Source organism: Budorcas taxicolor, chromosome 9 (genome assembly GCF_023091745.1).
Source record: "Budorcas taxicolor isolate Tak-1 chromosome 9, Takin1.1, whole genome shotgun sequence".
NCBI classification, from domain to species: Eukaryota; Metazoa; Chordata; class Mammalia; order Artiodactyla; family Bovidae; genus Budorcas; species Budorcas taxicolor.
This window is the reverse complement of record NC_068918.1, coordinates 41,451,681-41,473,761: the sequence shown is the minus strand read 5'-3', so window position 1 is coordinate 41,473,761 and position 22,081 is coordinate 41,451,681. Positions and strand designations below refer to the sequence as shown.

The 22,081-nt window shown below is 43.5% G+C and overlaps 1 protein-coding gene and 1 pseudogene across 1 annotated transcript in view; both read right to left on the bottom strand.

The window, feature by feature from the left end:
* Positions 1 to 3,445, bottom strand: part of MCHR2 (melanin concentrating hormone receptor 2) — a 34,413-nt gene extending 30,968 nt beyond the window's left edge. The window contains 2 exon segments of the mRNA XM_052645608.1: positions 758 to 941; positions 3,321 to 3,445. Of these exon segments, the coding sequence (XP_052501568.1) occupies positions 758 to 941; positions 3,321 to 3,445 (309 nt within the window).
* Positions 3,446 to 10,768: 7,323 nt separating this feature from the next.
* LOC128053364 (AP-2 complex subunit beta-like) lies at positions 10,769 to 13,545 on the bottom strand (annotated as a pseudogene).
* Between the last annotated feature and the right edge of the window lie 8,536 nt (positions 13,546 to 22,081).

The window sequence follows — 22,081 nt, the reverse complement described above, 5'->3', positions numbered from 1 at the left end:
CTCTATAAAGTCTTCCCTGCATCAGAACCATTCTCTCTCTCTCTCTCTCTCCATCTCCTCCCTTTCCATTTCCTTCTGCCCTTTCCAAAGAGAGAGACCCCCAAGTCCGCCTAAGCATCTCCAGCCATCTGCCCTCTCGGGCGTCCCACCCTTGGCAGGGGGTCCCCACACGCTGCAGACCTGGAAGCCACACTTAGTTTGGGCCTTAGATGTGCATCTGCTGCTATATTTCAAGGGATTTTTATTTTTTTAATTTTTACTGGGCTTTAGGGGATGAGATAGGCAATACCTCCGTAAGTTATGCCCCACTAGGAAGATGTCCATTCTAACTTTACTGGGATAGCTTTTGGAGCTTTTTCTTTTTCTTGGAGCTGCTGCTCTTGGGGGCAGTAGCCTCTTCAGGTCCACTGCTGAGTGGGTCCTCCTTGGAAGACAATTTCTGCGTTTTCTTGGCGACCTTTTGTTTTCTGACTCATTACAGTCACTAACTGGTTCTTATTTGGGAAAAGATTTCTTCCTCTTGGGAAGACTTCCAGGGCCAGCTGTCCCTTCAAGATCACTACTAACTAGTTCTTCCTTGGAAAAAGATTTCTTTTTCTTGGGTTTGGAAAAAGAGACAGATGGGTCTTTCATTCCATTCTCCTGAGGAGCCTCCTGGGGCTTTTGCTTTTTCTTCTTTTTGGGTCTTTCACTTGTCTCCTCACACTCCTCCGGGGCACTACTATTTTCTGAAGAAGCCAGGGCAATTGCAGCCAGCCTTTTTGAACTTCTTCAGGCGTTTCTTCTCCTGTTTCTCAAGCGTCCTAGTAATCTCAGCCGCCGCTTCCTCTGCCTGAACCATTGCCTCCTTCATAACATCCAGATTCTTTCGGGAAATCTCTCCAGTCTCATAGAAGGACAGCTGCTCCTCAACTTGTTCTTGAAGCTTTGTCCCCAAAACACTGGTGGGCACCTCAGAGAATGATTCATGAGACAATACTGAATTTGTTTGCCAGGTATTGGGAGATGTGGCCTTTGTTCTTGGCAGCTGCTCAGCCAATGAAGGTAGAGTGGAAAATGAGTCCGTATTTTGGGGTGTTAGCCCTTGTCTTCAAGGCTCTGGAAACTTGGTCCCTTTGCTGGACCCAGGGAATCACTCAGACACCAGGACTAGTCAAGGGATCTTTGTAACATCCCCAATTCTGTTAGCGTGGGATAGAAAGAAGAAACCCAGGTATGGTGTGAAAAGGTGGTACCCAGGGAGAGAAAGGATACCTGTCAGTGGTTTTGGAACCCAGCATTTGGGGTTCCCTAGCATTTGACCCCTAGTTGGGGGTCAGAGGAATGAGAGAGTGTAGACATGGAGACAAAGGACGGGGAGAGAAGGGGAGCAGACCACCTGCGAGGCCCAGCACCTCTCTAAGAGACCCAGGTGTCTCTTTATATCCCTGGGCCACAGCTTTTGATCATTTTATTCCAAGTTCCCCCTCTTCAGAGTAGCCAGGAGCTAGACACACAGAGAGGACAGAGGCACGTGGGCTTTCCTTCTCCACTCTCACAGGTCAAGCATGCTACCTTCCTGGAGGAATCCGAACCCTGTCACTTTCTAGCTGTGTGACTGCAAGTAGTCACCAACCTCTCTGAGCCTCATTTTTCCCACCTGTGGTTTCCCCATTGGTGAAGTGGGAGAATGATACTCTGTGTCATCGCACTTGTGGGAGTTTAATACAATGAAGCACCCAAACATTGCTTAAAGCAGAGTAGGCTCTTGACAAAAGTTCTTTCTTTTCCTCAGGCCTGAGGCATGAACAAGTCTTTCTCCCTCTTTCCCCAATTTTCCCCACCTGGATTTATTTCATTTCACTTCTGAGGATCAGAATGTTAAAAATAAATGCAGAGGGGATTAGGGGTGGGTGAGTGTGGGACGCGAGGTAAATGAAAGCCTTGCTTCCTTCCAGGTGGCATGCAGGAGGGTCATGGTGACAGCTAGAAGTGTCCCAGTGTCTTCGGGGCATGTCCCATTATTTGTCCTTGGTGGATTGGGAGCTGTGACTCTCCTTCCCAGGGCACCTAGCGCCTCTCACCAGACACTGCCCTGACCACTGGATCTAGTGGGCTTTCAAAGGTTCTGTAGAGGGAACCCCCATATTGTACTCAGGGCCCAATCTAGTTAACTGGGAAATTTGATGTCTGGTGGAACAATTGCTGCACCTTACACATTTAGCCCATCACCTGTGTTAAGAGGTACAGGCTCAACTCAAATGAGATGCTAGACTTATCACTAGATTGCAGTAATCCTCTCCCCAAATCCACTTCTGGGGTTTGAGGAAAGCAGGCTGACACTAAACATGAAATTTGTTCCCTCGTAGCATCTTGGACTCATAGGACTATGCCAGGTTCTTCTTTAAAGTGCCTGATGGTTTTCCTACCCAATTTCAATTTCTGTTTAACAATCAACATTAATATTTCAGAAACTGGGTGGGTGCACACTGGTTGTTCTTTATTCCCCAAGCTCTTTTCTTGGAATATATTACTCTGTGCAGTTTAACAAGCTGTGCTAGGCTAGGAGTCAAGCAATCCTGACCTTGTAACCTTCTTGTCAGCCACGAGTCAATAGATGAGGGCATGTCTGCTCTGCAAAAGGCCAATTCAGTTGTGACATAAAACAGATGTCATGATCCAAATGAAAAATAAATAGTGGGCTCCCCATCCTGTCATACCAGTCAGGTGGTACCCCCTTTCCACATCTCTACCCACAAGTTATATTAGGAAACAGGTTAAATAGAAAATGCAACATTAGAAAAATTAGAAAACATTCATTGAAAATACCTGGCCCCCACATTTGCAGTGAGCTAAATTCTGTGAAATTTCTGTGCATACAGGAAATAAAGACAATTGCACGTTTATGCCTGTTTCTTTTTAGTAGTAGCTTCAGGGACCTTTTAATAAGATTCCACTACAAATAAAGATACAAAACTTTGGGGGCAAAACCTTACTAAGAAGTTTAAGAGAGTGCATTTCTCTCTCATTGCTAAAGAAAGAACTTTTAGAAAGAATTTCTCAAGGACTCTGAGAAGCTCTGGGCTAATGTGCAAAAGCCCACATTTCCTTCTCCTTGCGCTCTGCGGTTCCCTGACAGCTACTAACTTCTTAAGGGCATCGGCAGAGTTCTGACAACCTTGCACGCGTCATGTGACAGATGAGTAATGCAAGGTTAACCAAGAGACCAGAGGCGCGAACACTGTATGGGCTGAGGGGGCGAGGGCATCAACTTGGATGAGGAACTCTGGCTTTTTTAGTTTAAAAAAGGCACCCTGCACCCCTGATTGGGGAAGCATAACCCAGCGATCCACGCCTCGCCTTCGCGGTTCTGATTTAGCACTTTTCCTCTCGGAAAGACGCCGGATGCGTGAGCTCCGCGCGCTCCAGCTTTCTGAGCTGCGGAGGCTGCTTCTCTGAAAGCCATTCCTGCCTTTCTTTTCCCATCTGTGTTTCCATTTTCTTTCCTGTGTATGAAACCCACTGGCCACCCGCCCTTCTCTGCTCCGTCCCGCCGGTGCCTCCGCAGAAGTCCACTCTATACCTTGGGGGTGGAGAGAAGATGCTCAGTGCGATGCGACACCTGTCGGTCAACCCGCCCCTGGGAGGAGCGGCGGGTGGAGCCCGGCCTGTCGGTCCCCCGCGCGGGCCCCGAGCCCCCAGCGGGCCCAGTGCTGCCGCCCCGGCCCTGGAGCTCCGGCCCCGCGGAAACCTGAGTGCTCTCTGTCCTCCCCTCGAACGCCCTTCTTCTCTGCAAGACGGGAGTCCTACCAGACAAGCTCTGGTGGCCAGACCGCGCACAGCTGCCTCCAGCTGCGGAGAGGTGGGGAGGAGGGAGGTTCTGGAACCCAGAGCATGGTCTAAAACAGCTAGGGAGCCCACCCCGTCTCCATTTCTAAAGGGAGTGTCAGGATCAGGAAGCAGGCAGGAGTCCCAGAGGGCCGGCTCACTCACACTTGCCGCTTAAAGTTGGCTTCATCCAATCAGAGCATCTTTATCGAGCGCCTGCTGTGTGCTTGGCGCCGGTCTAGGAGCTTGGGAGGCTGTAGCGAATAAAATATTAAAACATCTCTGCTCTCGCGGAGCTTGTGTTGTTATAAGTCACTCTGATAGTCACACAAGTTCCTGTGAACATTTCTGGATGTTTTCAGCTAAAGTGTGAAGGAACAGAAATCCGAGATTGTTTCTATTTCGACAAATGTTTGCTGATGTCCCAAGGGTTTAAAGAGAAGGAAGGAGGTAGGGGAGGAGGAAAGAAGAAACTTGCAGTGTTTCCAAGGAGTTAGTCCCTTTTTAGGAACTTTGGCTTAACCAGTTTAAATCTCCAAAAAAGAGCCAAAAAAAAAGAAAAAGAAAAAAAGAAAAACAAAACAAAACCCAAACCACCACCACCACCAAAAACCAACAACAAAGCAAACAAAACCAAACCACAAAAAGAACCCCTATTAACTCAACTCAGAAAAACTGCTTGAGCTTCATGTTTTCTCTTTGATTAAATCTACTGACCTCAGTTGTTACTTAGAAAAGAAGCTGGCTTTTATAAAGCTGAGGCTGGACCACTTCTTGCCCAAGAGAGCCTCATGGGGTTCTGAAGACAGGCAGCCCCAATTCCATTCCAGTGTTGTCATTTACTATTAGGCATATATCCTTGGGCAGGTTCCTTAATGTCTATAATCCTCAACTGCTCCTTCTGTAAAATGAGGGTTCTGTCAATAATAGTTCCCTCTGCTGGATGCTGGAAGGCTTCTTGGGGACGACATGTGCAAGAGCATTTAAACCAGACCTGGCTTGTAGTAAGTGCTCCACAAGTGATACGATGGGAGTTACAGCACCTTTTACCATCTTTCCTCCTCCTCTAATCTGAGTGGTCAGAATGATGTGACGAAATGCAATGTGTCTACACATTAAATTAGAAGAATCAGAAAACTTGAAAGATTAAAGAAACTCACTCAGAAATTCAACAGATCAGACTTTTAAAAAACACGTGTAGTGTTACTGATTATACATTTTAGAACTGGAAGTGACCTTAGAGTTAGTGCTGTATGCAAAAAAAAAAAAAAGTGTTGCCTTTAAATGAGTACATGCCCTAAAATCTCTCACAGAAAACCAAAGGAATGAAAATGAGAAAAAGGATTTAAAGAGAACTTTAAGAGAATTTAAAGTGGGAGACATAGTGGCCAAGATTTTAGAAGAAGGTGAGGATTGTTAGTATGATAAACAAGATTTCATCACAACATCTTTGAGAAGAAAGAAAAGAAACCAGCCACCTGATTTGTCTCTTAGGTTGGTTCTTACCTGTTATCAAAACGTCTATGGCAATAGCCTTGTTGACAAACATATTCTATTTCTCTGATAATATAAAAATGTAGTCCACTATGAGTTTGTAAACCTTACATTTTCTCCAAGTTAAATTCTTGAAGTTTATTTCTCTGTTCCACTTTTCTATTCCTGACAAGATTTTGAGTCTTTTCCATGTAAACTCAAGGGTAGCTTGTCTTATAGTTCTTACCTGGAAGCATCTCTCTTAAAAAAAAAACAGGGGCCTCTGCAATAATATTTGCCACTCCAATTCTTTGTTTCCAGTGATTGATAATAATGATGACAATCAAAGTCTATCTGACTGTATACTCTAAATGAGGGATGAATAAATCTTTTTGTTGTTGACATATTGTAAAAGTGAAGAAACCATTAAAAAAAAATTGCCCAATATGTTGCATTGTGCTTTACTTGGCCTTGGTAGCTAAAAGGCCTGTGTGAGAGACCACTATTCAGGAAAACATCACCATATGATATTTAATTGGACCTTTGTTTATGTTTGACAGTTCCATAGATGTTGATGGTGGATATGTGACCTTACCTAACATTATGGTGGCACTTTTATATATACTTTGAAAAGTGTCATTACATATATTATTTATTTTTGTAACAATGCTGGAAGGTGCACAGAATAAGTGTTACCCATTTTGCTAATAAAGAAAGTGAGCTTAAAGTTAAATAGACAATAAGCAGTGAAGTAGAATAGAATCCCATGTGGTTGTTACCCTAAACTGTGAGTTCTTTTGATGGTATTACTTCCTTTAAAGAGCAGGAGGGGAGCTGGGATTCAGAGTTAAAACCTGGCCCCTGGATATTAGTGCCTTTTTTTCTAAGCTGGAAACTGGCCTGGGGTGGGATGTCCCTTCTCTCCTAGATCCATCTGCTGTCCACTTGGTCTTTGACTTTACACTTACTTGAGCACAGCTTCTGAAAAGTGAGTCGTAATCATCCACTCCTATAGGAGGATCTGCCTCCCTCCAAAGCCTTGATGGTGTTCTGGATGGCACTATCGAGAAGTGCTGTCTCCCAACTGAACGTATTGAGTTCATATTCACACTTGGGGTTGAGTTCCTAGTGAGTTGTGACAGTAGGAGGGATTTTAAAGTCCCATTAGATGGAAGAATTCTTTCCTGTTAGGAATCTAACAGATGCCCATTTAGACTGTGAGATTTAAAAGCATTTCTCAGATGGCTGCATCTCAGGATGTTGCTGTGTTTTGTTCCCACTAACAGGAACATTGCACAAACACCAATGAGATATCGCAGTGTTTCTGAAAGTGTGTTCTGTAGAACTCTCCTGCCACGAGATGATCTATAAACAAAGCGTTCTGTAATTATGATAGGTTGGATGGTTGGTTTCAGATCTTTTACTCCTCTTCAGATCCACTTCCTTGCAATGATGTCATCATGGACAGAGCATATTTTATCACCTCTTGACTTTGGGCTTGGTTGCGTGAACTTGCTTTGTCCGGTTGAATGTAGATTAGAGAGATACTGTGATGATCCTCAGACTGGGACTTAAGAGATGCGTTTTCACTACGTCATTTGAACCTCTGCTATTGCCTGAGGAGAAGGCTGCTGGGCTGAGGAGAGCAAGAGGAGTATGGAACACCAGATCCATAGACCTGCAACTTGAATCAGAGCTGCTTCAAACTGCTGGTCTGTGAGCACAAACAATGGCTGTTTTAAGCCACTGAGTGTAGAATGGCTCATCCAGAATTATTGTGGAAATAGATAGCTGTTACATTGGTCAAAAGAGTTTGAGACACATTGTATATCATGTAATTCCCTCACTCCTTCTTTCAGAGTCATAATCCACAGTGATAGATTAAAGGCTCTGAGGACTGCATTAACCCATGTCTTCCAAAACTCATTTTATTTTTGTATAAATAAATAAAATGGCTTCCCAGGTGATGCAGTGGTAAAAAAAAATTCAGTGCAGGAGACACAAAGGATGAGGGTTTGGTGCCTGGATTGGGATGATCCCATGGAGGAGGGCATGCCAACCCACTCCAGGATTCTTGCCTGGGAAATTCTATGGACAGAGAAGCTTGTTGGGCTACAGTCATGGGGTTGCAAAGAGTTGGACATGACTGAGCAGAAAGGAGAGTCCTAATTAATACCCTATACAACGATTGTCCCCAACCTTTTTGGCACCAAGGACTGGTTTTGTGGAAAACAAGCCTTCCATGGGCCAGGGCAGGGGGATGGTTTCGTGATGATTCAAGTGCATCACATTGATTGTGCACTTTATTTCTGCTATTATTACATCAGCTCCACCTCAGATCATCAGGCATTAGATCCTGGAGGTTGGAGATTCCTGCTATAGAAAGTACACTTTGGAATTCTTTTAAGTTATTCAGTTATTTGTAAATCCTAGACTTGCTATAAACCTGAAATGAACTCTTAGAACAGTTGACAATGACTTTTAATCCTTACCAATCAATTGGACTCTCTCAAACTTTGCCTATTTATTTATTTTTATGTATTTGTATGTGTGTGTGTGTGTAAATAAGAGATTATTGACAAAGACAAAGTCAAGCTTCTCCTGCCCCCCACCTTCCCCCAGAACAGATCCCAACAAAAGAATGATAAGTATTTTTAGGGGAACACTTAGCCCCCTCCTCCTTCTCTCCAGTCGCAAGATTCGCAATGCAGACACACGCAAAAGCTCAGGTGAGGACAGACACTCAGTGAATCTCTACCAGCAAGAGTTCTGGCTGGGTGTGTGCGTTTCCCGTGCCCTTTGTGAGACACCAGCTGACGTTAGAGACAGGCTGCGGTGGCGAATAGGGGACTGCAGGGCAATCTCCACTCGTTCCCCAGTTCGGCCGAGCTCGAAATGGGCCCCGAGGGACACTGCGGTGGAGGCAACAGGCTCTGTCTCTTCAGGAGAGAGGTCCTTTCGGTGGAGCAGAATCCCTCCCCAGCTGCTCAGAAGCAGACTGGGAGGGAGCCTCTCCAAGGAGCGAAGGGCTGGCAGACCAGCTCTGTCAGGTCAGCTGACTACTCCAGCTGTTGCCCATGACTGCCGGGGAGGCTGAGAGACACCGGGTTTCAGGGGCGGAGGGACACGTCTCGATATCGCACTGTCTGCTCACCCTGCCACAAGCTCTGCTGCCTGCAACTGCGGTTTGCTTCGCGGCAAGAGCACTGCGTTTGGAGTGCGGACCTTCTTCACTGCTTGTATCCCACTGACTCCACGAGCAATCTCCCAACCACGGAGCTTCACCCACCTGCTTTTCTACTCTGCCTGTCACCAACCTACCCACCTCCCACCCACCATCCCGTGCCAATCGTGTTCTCCACTTGCCTGAGGGGTTCCTGTCCCACACCCCAGGAATTCTTCTCGTGGAGAATCTCAAGGCTTAAGAGACTGCTTTGGGGGACCTGCTCCCTGTAGCTTTGTAAGTGGTATGCTGCTGCTGCTGCTGCTGCAAAGTCACTTCAGTCGTGTCCGACTCTGTGTGACCCCATAGATGGCAGCCCACCAGGCTCCCCCGTCCCTGGGATTCTCCAGGCAAGAACACTGGAGTGGGTTGCCATTTCCTTCTCCAATGCATGAAAGTGAAAAGTGAAAGTGAAGTCGCTCAGTCGTGTCTGACTCTTTGCGACCCAATAGACCGCAGCCCACCAGGCTCCTCCATCCATGGGATTTTCCAGGCAAGAGTACTGGAGTGGGGTGCCATTGCCTTCTCCGTAAGTGGTATGAGGCAGGGTTATTTCACTTGCAACACGGTTGCGGGGTAGTTTCTGCTGTTTTCTAAGATTCCTCCTCTTGCACTCACTTTCAGGTCCGAGTCCTGCACGAGGCCTTGGGCCCAGGCGCCTCTGATGAGAGCAGGGGCATCTGAGAGGCAATCTCGGTCATGGACCCTGAATCCCCGGTGCCGGGCAGCAGCAGTAACCACAGGTGAAACTGCGAACACTGCTGAACAGACTGGTGTTCCGGGCACTAAGCGCTCTTCTCTTCGACAGACCACACCCAATGTGCCCGGGGGTGGGGTGGGGGACGGGAAGGGGTTCACACTTTTCCCGATCTTTTGAGAGATGAAAAGCTCTGAAGTGATCTCCACTGCCTGGGAGCCTAAGCAACACAAGTGTCGAGTGGATCAGAGAGAGAGCTGAAGGATGACTGTGTGGCACCGGAAGCTCACTTCATCCCCGCATGCACCCTGCTGCCCTCCAGCACTGAGGCTCCGGGAGCAAATTTGCTACTTCTTCATTCTGGCATCAGGGTTTACCTTCAAGTCCCTGGACAGAGACTCTGCTGCCGCCCGATGCCAGTGAATGGAGCACCAGAATCTGCCTGGAGTGTGAGGGGAGCCATAAGGAAGCAGGACCGGAAAGGTGAGAGAAAGGCATTGAGGAAAGAAAGTCAATGAGAGGGTCCTGCGGTGAGAACAACACTGACTGGGATTTGGAGACCCAGCCCCCACCTCTGTTACCGAATAGTCAACAGTCCTCAGGCAATAACATCCTGTTTGTCTTTTATCTTTTTCCTTTTTAGAAAAACAAGGTTGGATGAGTTATTATGTGAAGTAAGTCGGTTTCAACTCTAAAACCAAGATTTTAGATGTGAATTGGACCTGAGATTAAATTAAATCCAGAGTGGGAGATGTAGGGAGGGCATTTTGATTCCTGTTTCCCATCTCTACTGAAATTCTTTCATCAGTGTTATTCATGTAATTCTTTCATCAGTGTTATTCACGGATTCGATCTGTGGAAAGGAATGTAGTTAAGTTCTCATTCCTCTTAGCCTCCGTACTGTCAAGGCCCATTTCCTACACCCTCCAGCACCATTCAAAGAAGACCATTATTCCTAGCTGCAGAGCATCAAAGGAGATGAGAATACGAGGCAGGAGGAATCACAGGAAAAGGAGTTTAGAGAGGAAAAAAGTGATCAGGAACAAGGCCGCTACAGGGTGGCAAGAAACTGCATCTCTTCCCTCCAGACTGCGTGGTTGCTTTAACACTGCTCTCAGTTACACACTATTCCCTCAATTTCTCATATGTACAAAAATATAAAACAATATAGTGCAGTTTACCTTTCAGTGACACTTTTCCTTGCTTTAGAATTTTTTTTTGTCTTTTTCTGCTTTTGAAATGAACTCTTGATTACAGAATATCAAAGTACACTCAAAACTGCCAGCCACTGTAAGCACAGCATGGAGAAGCCGACAAGTAAGGACAGATAGCAGCAGGTGGCACGAGGTGGGAAATGACTGAAGCAGTGGTTACAGATGTTCACAGGAAGCTAAAACTATCCAACAGGCAGTGCCCCAGCGTTAGCGCAGGTTAAACTAGTCACTACCTTGGCGGGTGGCCTCAGTGTGTTCGGGTTCAGATTCTACACGGCAATAACAATTTCTTCCAGCTAAGAGTTCTTGGCCTGCACCGATCATAGGGTAGCCGGAGGGCACCGGACCAGTCTATTAGTTTCTCAAAATGCTGTCGTAGACCTGATACTGGGAGACCTCGGGAGGTCTCCACTTCAGCAAGTGTGTAATTGGGGTTTCCTGGCTGGATACGTAGCTCGGCCAAAATCCAAATGCCATTAGTGAGCTTCAGGGATTGGTACAACATGTCCTGCCCTTCTACATTCCTCTTGGCAATAGTATAAACATTGTTGTTTTGCAACTTGCTGGGAACAGTGTCAAAATTTAAATGACATTTCTTAATCTGAAACTGAAGTTCATTTTCAATGGAATATCCTTCCATATTGCAAGGAAGACCTGGCGCTCCATTTTGCCATCTTGTGCAAAAAGCACATTGAGTGGGATGAGGCAGCTGAAGTAGATGACATCAATATTGTTTTTCACAGCCACCTGCCGGTTGTTCAAAGGCTCCCTCTTCATGACTGGGCCCAAGGTGTTGAGAGGCAGGGAGACATCAATGCTCTGGTTTGGTGTCAGTGGTGGATGGATGGCCAGAGGAATACTGGGGATGACACCAAAGCTATTCTCGTTAAACTGAATTGCAGAGTCTGTCATGTGCTGCAGAGCTTTGTTGGTGAAGTTCCATACAGATGTGCCCTTGGGGGTGAGTAAATGTTCCTGAAATCTCCAGGCCTTTAGCCTTTACCGCAGGCAGCCACACAGCCTTAGAAGGCACATATCCACCAGGTGCCATGCCTATCCCTGTGGAAAGTTCAGATAGGTCATTCAGACCACTGCTGACCACAGCAGCAGTAGGGGAAGGAGCAAAGGTTGCAGGCACTGATGATGGGATGAAGGGCTGTCCCACCAGACTATCTAGTCCTCCTCCCAAGAGATCCACTGCTCCCATCTGCATGGACGATACCTGTGGCACATTGACTGGGGGACCAAGGTCAAGGTTTAAAAGATCCCCCAGAGGGTCACCCTGGGAGGGGATAACCTGAGGCTGTCCTGTGTTAGTGGCAGTGATGCCAACAGGGCTGTCACCCGCATCAGTGCTCCCATGATGTATTGGCGTGTTTGCGATGGATTCCATGACTTCCTTCCACAAAAGCATTGGGCGGCTTATGGTACACTGCGGCCAAAGAACCAGTGTGGCAGATTAGCTCCTCCAATAGAGCTGGCTCGATAAGCTCTGTCTCCTCAGAAATCAGTGGCTTTTCAGACAAGACTACTTCTTTAGCTGTGACAGGATCAGTTGAGAGAAGGCACCAATAAATATAGCCCTGGTCTCGAAGGTCAGGATTATCAGAATCCTGTGTTGCCAAATTCAAGACCTGCTTACCAGCTCCTGTGTTTCTGATGGTTTCTTGAGAAACAGCTTCACTATGGCAGTGAGCAGAGGGAGCTGCACTTGGGTGCTTTCCTCACGAAAACCCTCCAGGAAGCTCTCTAATAACTCATCTGCATTGTCAATTCTTTCAGCACATTCTCCCACAGTCCAAATCATAGCTTCTCAAGCGTCTGGCTCATCCAGTGGATCTAAGATCTCACACAGTGTGACAATGATACTTTCATATTTGTTGGGGGTATTTGTGGAAGATGTTCCTGATGACAACAATCGCCTCTTGGACCACAGAATTTACTTTGGTTTGGATGAGATCAAGCAACGTGCTCACACAGCGCTCTGCAGATTGCTCCACCTTGGTGGCACACCATCCAATGGCTTGCACAGCTTTGCACACAAAATCAACATCCACCTCTGTGGCATATTCTATCAGTTCAGCCAGAACCTGAGTAATGTTGGCTTGGAATCACTATGTCCAATTTCTCTAGTTTCACATAGATGGGATCATTGTACTTCACAAAGAAAACTTTTATTTCCTGCTTCAAGATTTCAGGCCTTTTCTGGACAATTAGGTTGATGTTCCTCAGGTGTATTGCACCTCTGGCTCCCCAGACAGCTAAGTGACAAGTGGAGGGGCCAACTTCTTCAGCAGCGTATTGTAGTAGTCAGAGTCCTCGGGTAGCAACCCTAGAAATTTCATTAGGACTTTTACTGCTGAATGCACCACTGCTGAGCTGGCATGAGATAACCAGGGAGTTACCCACTCACAGATGTTCTGAGCCTCCCAGTCATCTTTAGGATTGTAATTAGACAGTCCAAGATGAAAATCTGGACCCATTCAGTGCACTCATTCAGGGCTGTCAGTTAGCCTATTAATGTTCTGTGGACATAGATTGAGTAAGTTGATGTTGGGGTGAGATTCACTGATTTCAGATAATGCTGCTATAGCATTAGCTACCAACATTGGATTTGAATCAGCTATGTGATCCCGCAGAGAATCCAGAAATTCCTGATCTTCCATCAGCTGGGCATTGATATTACGGAGTTTTGCCACACAGACTGCTGCTGTCTTCTGGACGTAGGGATCACCATCCTTTCAGCACTTGCAGAGGGGCTTACAGAGATATTCTGTAATCTTGTCCACCTGAATGCACCTCATGGTTCTGACTGCCAAGGCTTGAATCAGAGGATTTGGATCTTTACAGTCCATCACAAAGCTGTTGACATTCATGATGGCCATATCTGGCTGACTCTTGGCGTAGTTCATAAAGTAGAGATACACAAGCTTCTTCACTTCCAGGTTGTCTATCTGCATATAGTTCATGACATCTGGAAAGAGAGAGCTAACATCTTTCCCCACAGTCGTATCAGCAATCACTTTCTTCACAGCCTCCTTCCTCTTTTCTTTCTTTTCATTGTTGAATTCAGCCTTTAATTCAAAGATTTCTCCCTCTCTATTGGTTGTGAAGTACTTGGAGTCAGTCATGGTTTTGGATCTTTAATGTGCACCATAGGCAAGGGCGGGGGTGGCAGCAGCAGCCAGAGAGCACTGCCCGAGCGGTGTTATAATGGTTTCCTACACATCATGACTGCTCCAGGTCTAAGCCCCTAAACTTTGCTTATTGATAAGTCCCCATTTGCCTTCTCATGGCTGCTGAATTTCACCTCAGTGACTTGTATTATATGGCTCCCAGTTTCTAAATGATTAAAAACTATTTTCCACTGCTGATGCCAGCCTTATTTCAGAATGATTTCACAATCAGTATAAAAACATTTATTTAAAAATAAATGACCAATGAATTAAATTGATCAACTTTAATTACTTTCATGGGTTCCCCCGCCTTAAACATCAGATATCTAATATTTGGTATTAAAATTACTATTAAGTTCATTCAGAAACCATGTTGGTGCCAAAACCAAAAATGAGCAACCAGAAATACTCATTACTTTCTCCTCAGTTTTGAGAAAGATGGACGGAACACACACAGTAGAGCTTTTTTCCAAGCTTTGTCACAATGCCGAGCACCAAAGAAGACACAGTGGTTCCAGGACACAACTCCCTTTTAGTTTATTTTGGGTGACTATGAGTTGTTGGTATCTTTTATATTCTTTAAGGGGCCTTGGCATATGCATTCATTTCAAACACTCACAGGGGCTTATGTCAAAAACTAACCATTAGCAATGAGGTCAGTGCAACAATTTATACTTTTTTCTCCCAAGTTTTTGAAGAATAATCATAGATTATCATGTATGCTGTTTTAGCAACTGTGAATCATTATGATCTAGAATGTTTTAACATGAAAAATCAGTTGACTTTTCCTTTCCTTAGGTGAACTTCATTACATTATATTTGCACATAGCTGGTTACTCTACGATAAGTTTTTATCTGTTAAACTGTTAGTAAAGCTTTTTTCAGTGGCATTTAAAGGGTATTTTTAGGAGCATGTTTAAAGACATCCATTTACATTTGACAAAGTGCTCAGAGACTTGAAGAAAGTAATGAGGGTAGAAAGACAGGTGACGAACTTGACAGTATTGACAATATTCTGCTCAATAATCTCTCAATCATGTTTTGAGTGCAGTTGCCAAGCCTTGACAAATACTCTTGAAGATAGCATATAGTAAAATTGTAACTTTTCACCTTGAAGAAGTTATAGTTTTCTGCTTAAAGAGGGTTGTAATGAGCTAATCAATTTTCTTTTCTTGGGAAACCAGTCAAACTAGCTAAACAACTAACTTGAAAATTAACCAAGCAGCCAGTCAACCAACCAAAAAGCAAACCCACCTGCTACACACCAGTAATTATTCCAAGCATTGGGGGAACAAAGATGGACAAGATGTCATCCCTGTCAACGAGGTGAGATATTTGCAATATTATGAAGAAAATAAATAAATAATTGCAATATAGCATGAAATGGAGGTACGATAAATGCATTTCCAGATAGAAGTAAAACATGTACATTCAGTATTCTTGAAGGAAGTCTACTTCAATAGGTATGTTCCTTTGAAGGACCAGGGTTTTGACAGGTTAGTAAGGCAGAGAACACAGCCTAACTTTCATTCTTTGAAAACCCAAAAGGTGCTTTTGTTTGGATTTTAAGAATGCCAACCACAAGGGCTCACTGTTGACCACCACCTTTAATTTTTGGCGTGAGAACTACATACTGTGTACTAACCAGTTATCCTGAGCATGATTGTACCTAATAATCCACGTATAAGTTAGAAGAAGATAGATGTTAATACCTAACTCTATCCTCAAGAATGTGTGAAAACCTTTGATGTAGCAAATTTAGGTAAATTGACTGGTTTAATCCAGTTGATATTTCTCCTGTTGCCTCAGGTTCAGTAACCCTCTGATATGTCTCCAGTGCCTCTGAGATAGAAATGCTAGGATCTTGTTTTCAGTTTCAGCTAATTCACTTGCTAAAGTTTTACTGACTTCAGTGTTTGTAGGGATAAAAGCCTTCTAAAATGCTCTGAGAAGTACCTGGTGCTTACAACTCAGGTAACTATATATCTTAGTTTGCCTGGGACAGTTTCATTGATGACTTTGTCTCAGTGTGATTATTAATAGTGTCTAATGCCAGCTTTGTGAGCCCCTGGGGCAGCCACCCATGTGTTCTACTTATTCTTTGGGGAAGGAATGGCAATGTTATGGTTGATTCCCTTTGTCTTCAAAATTAGGTATAAACTGGAAACAAAGCAGAAATGTGCTGGGTACCATGATACTTCCTATGGGGCACCATTTCTACCTTCCTTGGGAGCAGTAGCTCAGAATTCTAAGGTTTTATCATGTATCATTTCATTTCCCTCTCAAATGAGCTTCACAAACACACACACACACACACACACACACACACACACACACACACATTCTTTGAGAGCACAGAAGAAAGCATGGCAAACCTTGAGGAAGGACTCTGATTAGACTTGGCAGTGCTGGTTAGTGGATTTGGAGGGTGAGTGGAGAAGAGGGTAGGGAAAAACTATCTCATGTATGCAAGGCAATCATTTGGGTGTGTCTTCTTAACACAAGTCACAACATAAATGTTACTGCTATGAATCATAAATGTGCAAACTTACAGCTAGTCAAAAATATACTAGCAGACATGCGCTCAATGGTAGTTAGCAGTCTGCATACCCAAAAGAATTCTTTGCAAAGGGGTCCAGCCCAGTAAGTCCATCAGCAGCAGGAACAAGTCTCTCCCTCCAGGCTTTGGGAGACAACTGGAGCTATCATTTTGCATGTACTCCACTGAGTAGCGCCTCTCCAAGCTCAGGTTGTTCACGATTCTGTTCTTAGGAAGAACAGAATTCTCAGTTTCATTGCAGTAAGCTATAGTGAGTTCATTTCTCAGAGAATTTATGAAATATTTAAAGATCATATTTTTCTATTTCCAGCATTATATTTTCAACTTATTATTTTAGTAATTTATAAATGCCCTTCAATTTGGAATGTTGTTGTTGTTCAGTTGCTAAGTTGTGTCGTACTCATTGCGACCCCATGATACAGATACTCAAAAAGTGGTTTAATTTATTCCACTTTTAGTAAAGAGTCATTTGAAAGCCAAAGCAGAGACTGAAGAAAACTCACTGGTTTACTATCTTCTCAATCCTGGCAGATTTCATCTCTTCTTATTTCAAAGGTACACTGTATCCTTGTGTACTGAGCAAAAATAACTCTACTGTACAGTAAAAATGTCATAAAGTACTTGACAATTTCCAGATTACAAAACATGTTTATAGAAGAATTGATATTAAAGTTTAGAGGAGCATCTAAAACCAGTCTCAATAAATATCTTCAAAAAAATTATAGGAGCAGCGTGATAAGAAAGGCAGTTCGAAACGTGAATCTACGTATGAATTGGAATCAAGTCTAAGGATGTTTTTTACAAGTTGTGTGCTTTGTGGAAAGTCATTTAATGTTTCTGAGTCTTAACCTCATTGTGGATAAAATGGGGACAATAAAACTTGCCCTACCCACTTTACAAGGTAAACAAATATGATTAAATATAGGAAAGTATTTTATCAAGTGGAAATACTTCACTTCCTTCAGTCTATTTGGAAGTATTATACTCCTGGAAGAAATAAAATACATCTACTTTCAAGGCTGAGCTTCTTAGTCTGTCTCTCTTTCCTTTAACAACTTCACTCCCTTTTTGCAAACTAAAGCCAAATAAGTTAAGGTCAATAAGAATTTATCAAGAATCTGTTGGAATATAGCAATGAAGGTGAGGTGGCCAGGGCTTCTAGTCAATGGATGCTTCAAAAATGCTGGTCTTTGTCAATTCTACACCACCGGTTCTTGCTCTTACCAGTGGCTGGAGTTGTTGGACACAGAGATAAGTAAGACATTGCTCCTGCCATAAAGAGCTCACAACCCAGTGAAGGGGACAGACACACACCTAGATTAGTTTGACTATATTGCAGTAAAGAGACAGTCATGGAGGAAAATGGAGGCACTGAGCTAAGTCTGACTCTCATCTGGTAAGTTTAAAGAGATCCTTTAAGTGCGAAGGATGTCACATGTGTCAGAAAGCCTCTGTAACAATCATTATGGCAGATTTTGCAGGACTTGCAGTTGGGACAGAAATTACAACTCCTTGCTTGTAGTGTAAAAATAACAAGAGCAAGTTTTGTTGTAGGACAGATTTGTGCCTAAAACGTGTGATGTCAATTACTTGTTATATTTCTGGGTTTCAGTTTCTTTACCTATGATCCACGGGTAATAATACCTCCTGCAGACCACTGAAATGTAATGTCTATGAGGGAAGGGATTTGAGCCTCTTTTGTTCATTACTGAATCTCCATCACTCAGAAAATGGTAAGCACTTACTTGGCCCATAGTGAGGGCTCAATAAATAATTTTTGAAGTTGTTGAATAAATGAAGGAAGCTATTTGGCTTCCAGTGTTTACTTTTTAGCTAGGTTTATTTGAAAAGACACAATAAAGTTGAGATGTTGGAGAGGACCCAGTGCTTTATTGTATGCTTTTCAATTCTAATTTCATCTGTCTTCCAAATGGGTATTTCAAAGGTACACAATATCCTTATGTATGGAGTAAAAATAGCTTCATTATATAGGAAAAAAGAGAAAGTTATGTGAGCAGACTATACTCCTAATGTTTCACCCATGTATATCCATGCCATCTGCCATGTTTCAGTGTCCATCCACAGTGAGAAGTTTGCAAGGATTTGAGCACTTAGGTCTGTCTATGAAGATGGTATCATCAAATACTCTTTTTCTGTTTTTCACTGTTTTGGAGTTTCTTTTTTCATGGGCATACCATTATTCTGAAAATTACTTTTTCCATTTAAAATTGTCCAAGAGAAAAATGTGAATGTGCTTGAAAAGATCACCTATCAGGCTGCCCCTTTTATATAATTTCTCACGTGATGGATTGATGTATTGCACATTTCACTGGGAAGCTGTCACACAAATTTTACCTTAGAGAGTTGATGGACCTTCCCAGATAGAAGGTTGTGTCTTGGAAAGGCAAAGGCCTCGCTGACACTTGAGTCTAGAACCAGAGGCAGTTCTCAGCACTGGCCACTTGGTGGCAGTGGCAACTAAGTGCCAACTGAAGAAGTCAGGGTACACAGAAATGTGGGATCCCTAAATCTCTATGCATTCAAGCTTTAGGACCTGCAAGAGGTCAACCCCAAGGTTTAGAAGAAATTTTGCTAATTGAAAAAGAGGCTATAGTAAAAATTTAAATTTCTAACTCTAGTTCATGACATTGATATAGGCCTATAGTTAGATGACACCTGGAAGGGTCAATAATGAATATTTCCACAGTGCCCTTTAATAAGTTTACCTTCACTCCACATTGGTCACATGCTTTCCGGGCCTTATCCCAGAGCTAATTATCACCCCGAAGTCTGCCCTTCTGAAATCTGAAACTCTTCACTATTTTTCACTTTTCACTGTTAGTGCGAAGGCTGTATTCTCTCCAAGACCACAGACTCTTGAGTTCTTCTCTTTAATCCTTGATTCAGCCCAGGCTCCAGGGGCCATCCTGCAACCCCTTCCTACAGTAACCTCTTTGTCCTTCTTTGATCCCCTTGTGAGAATGCAGACCCACCCCCCTCCCAATCCCTCTCCTCTGCTATATTCTCTAGCATCCTATGGCAAGGGTAGCCAGAGGACTAAGTTCTCACCAGTGAATGTGAGTGAAAGGGATATTTGCAGATGTCACCTTTTTAAAAAGAAGATTCCTTGCTCTAGACTTCCTCTCCTCCCTTTCCGATGAGTTAGAATACTGATGAGCCAGGTAACTGACTTAGACTGCACAGATGAGGACAGGATGGGGGGAACCTATGCCCAACCTAAACTCATGGGCCAGAGCCTCCCGGACCTGTGATTATGAGGTATGTCACACCAAAGGTTGGCGTTTGCCATCTACCTCTAGAAGTAAGTCACAAGCTGCTGCCATTGCCGACCTTCAACACATCCTGAAAGGAATTCAGAGTAGAGACCAGGAGTGAGGCATTCTGTGTTCTGGGAAAAACTGGCAGAACAGGCCTTCAGACTGTTAGATATTTTCAGAGGAAGATTTTATGAGTCGAATTTTTGCATCTTCTCTTATCTAGAAAAGCACTGAAACCTTTCATGTGATGTTTGCTCTTGATGACTAGCAGCAACCTTCATGAGACTAGCAGTTATCTTCTGAAAGAATGTGTTCTTGATTGCGTGTACTCCCCCCTCACCACAGTCTCATATATACTGACCTTCCCCCTCTACCTCTTTGGGGGCCGTTTCTCAGAGCTATCTGAAATGCTGCCTCCCGGGCTATAGTTCTCATTTTGCCCCAAATAAAATTTGACTCACAACTCTCACACTGTGCATTTTTTTTCAGTAGACAGCTGCAAAAGAAATAAATTTGTATTTTATGTGAGCCATTGTGTGTTGGGGTCTTTTTGTCATAGCTGCGTAATCTTTACCTTGAACAATACAGGACCCACTTGAAGGAACCCCATGCTGAGATCAATCCAGCTCTCTACTTGCCCCATGTTTAGAGTCTGAGCGCTTCCTGGGTTGAGCAGCCTACCCTGACTGTCTCCACTACGTACGAACACAGGCTTTCCCCAGCAAATGGGCCCTCACATTGCCCAGTGGTCTTTTTTTCAATTATTAGTTGACTCACATTCTCCCTGGTAGCTTTCTCAATTTTTTCAATTCTTCTTTCAATTCTTTCCTGCAAGCATCTTCTAATTCACAGAAAAAATAGAAAAGATCAGGAGTTGACTCTTTCAACTTCTTGCAGCTATCCTGACATTTGAACCTCTTGTCCTAATGGCATTGCTTCCCTTCTGTTCTCTGAGCCTCATTCTTTCACATACCCTGGGCCTCATGCCCTTCTACCTCAACGGAGGCTTGAATCCATCAGTTTTCCTTGTCTTCCTGGCACCATCAAATGTTCCTTCTCTGTTTATTCTTTCTAATAGAAATTTATGTGTGCTTATTTTCCATTTCCTATTTTATTTCTATTTTTTTACTTTATAATACTGTATTGGTTTTGCCATACATCAACATGAATCCGCCACGGGTGTACATAAGTTCCCACTCCTGAACCCCCCTCCCTCTTTCCTCCCCATACCATCCCTCTGGGTTATCCCAGTGCACCAGCCCCAAGCATCCTGTATCCTGCATCGAACCTCGACTGGCGATTTGTTTCTTATATGATATTATACATGTTTCAATGCATTCTCCCAAATCATCCCACCCTCTCCCTCTCCCACAGAGTCAAAAAGTCTGTTCTGTACATCTGTGTCTCTCTTGCTGTCTCACATTCAGGGTTATCGTTACCATCTCCCATTTCCTATTTTAAAACAGCAATTCAAACCTTTGCTTTGATCACATCAAGCTAATACTTATCTTCTTTCTTTCATAGTAATGCTCTTTAAAAGTCTTGTCTACACTATATATATATATTTTTTCTATATTTATAAATATATTGATAGTTTGGAGAATGTTACTTAGAAACCAGAATCTGGGAGCTGGGTGCAGGCTTTCTTTTGAATAATTGCAACTCAATACATGCTTTCACAGCTGATGTTTTTGTTACTACATGGACAAATAGATTGATTCTAGGTTTACAGTTGATTTTATGTCCCCCACCCCCAACACACACATTTTTTTTGTGTGCGAATGTTCAGTCATATCTAACTCTTTGTGACCTCATGGACTATAGCCCACCAAGCTCCAATGTCCATGGGATTTCCCAGGCAAGAATACTGGAGTGGTTTGCCATTTCCTTTTCTAGAGGATCTTCCTGCATCAGGGATCGAACTTGCATCTCCTCTGTCTCCTGTATTGGCAGGCAGATTCTTTACTGCTGAGCCATCGGGGTAACCCACATATTTTTAAAGAATAAACAGATTGGGGAAAGAACACAATCTTCCTTACAGAGGACCAAATATTGTATGTAAATAACAGGCTGCCTCCCTAGGAATTGGAGCTTAATTCTTTCCTCCTTGAGTATAGACTGGACTTAGTGACTTGCTTCCAAAGAATAAAATGTAAAAACAAACAAAAATAACTTTATAGTAGAGAAATATAGCTGACACTACCTTAAGAAAGTGATCAGGATTAACCTAATTAGTGATGTCATGCTGATGTCATGTGCCCTCTGCTACTATGTGATGGGAGAGGCACTTCACATCTGTGACATTCCTCCTTAGAACCCATAATCCCAGGGTTCTCATAAGAAAAACATCTAGCAAATGAAAATTGAGGGATATTTTAAAAAACATCTTACCAGGACTTCTAGACTGTCAAGGTCATTAAAAATAAAGACAGACTGAGAAACTCATAGACTAGAAGTGGCTGGGAGGAATGTAATGTAGTAATCTAATGTAATTCTAGTAACACCCTGGAGCAGAAAAAGGACATAGGGAAAATGAATGAAATCTCAATAAAGGATGGCATTTAGTTTACAGTAATTGTTATGATTAAATGCTTATGTCTCCCCCCTCCGATTCATATGTTGAAATACTAATCCCAATGTGATGGTATTTGGG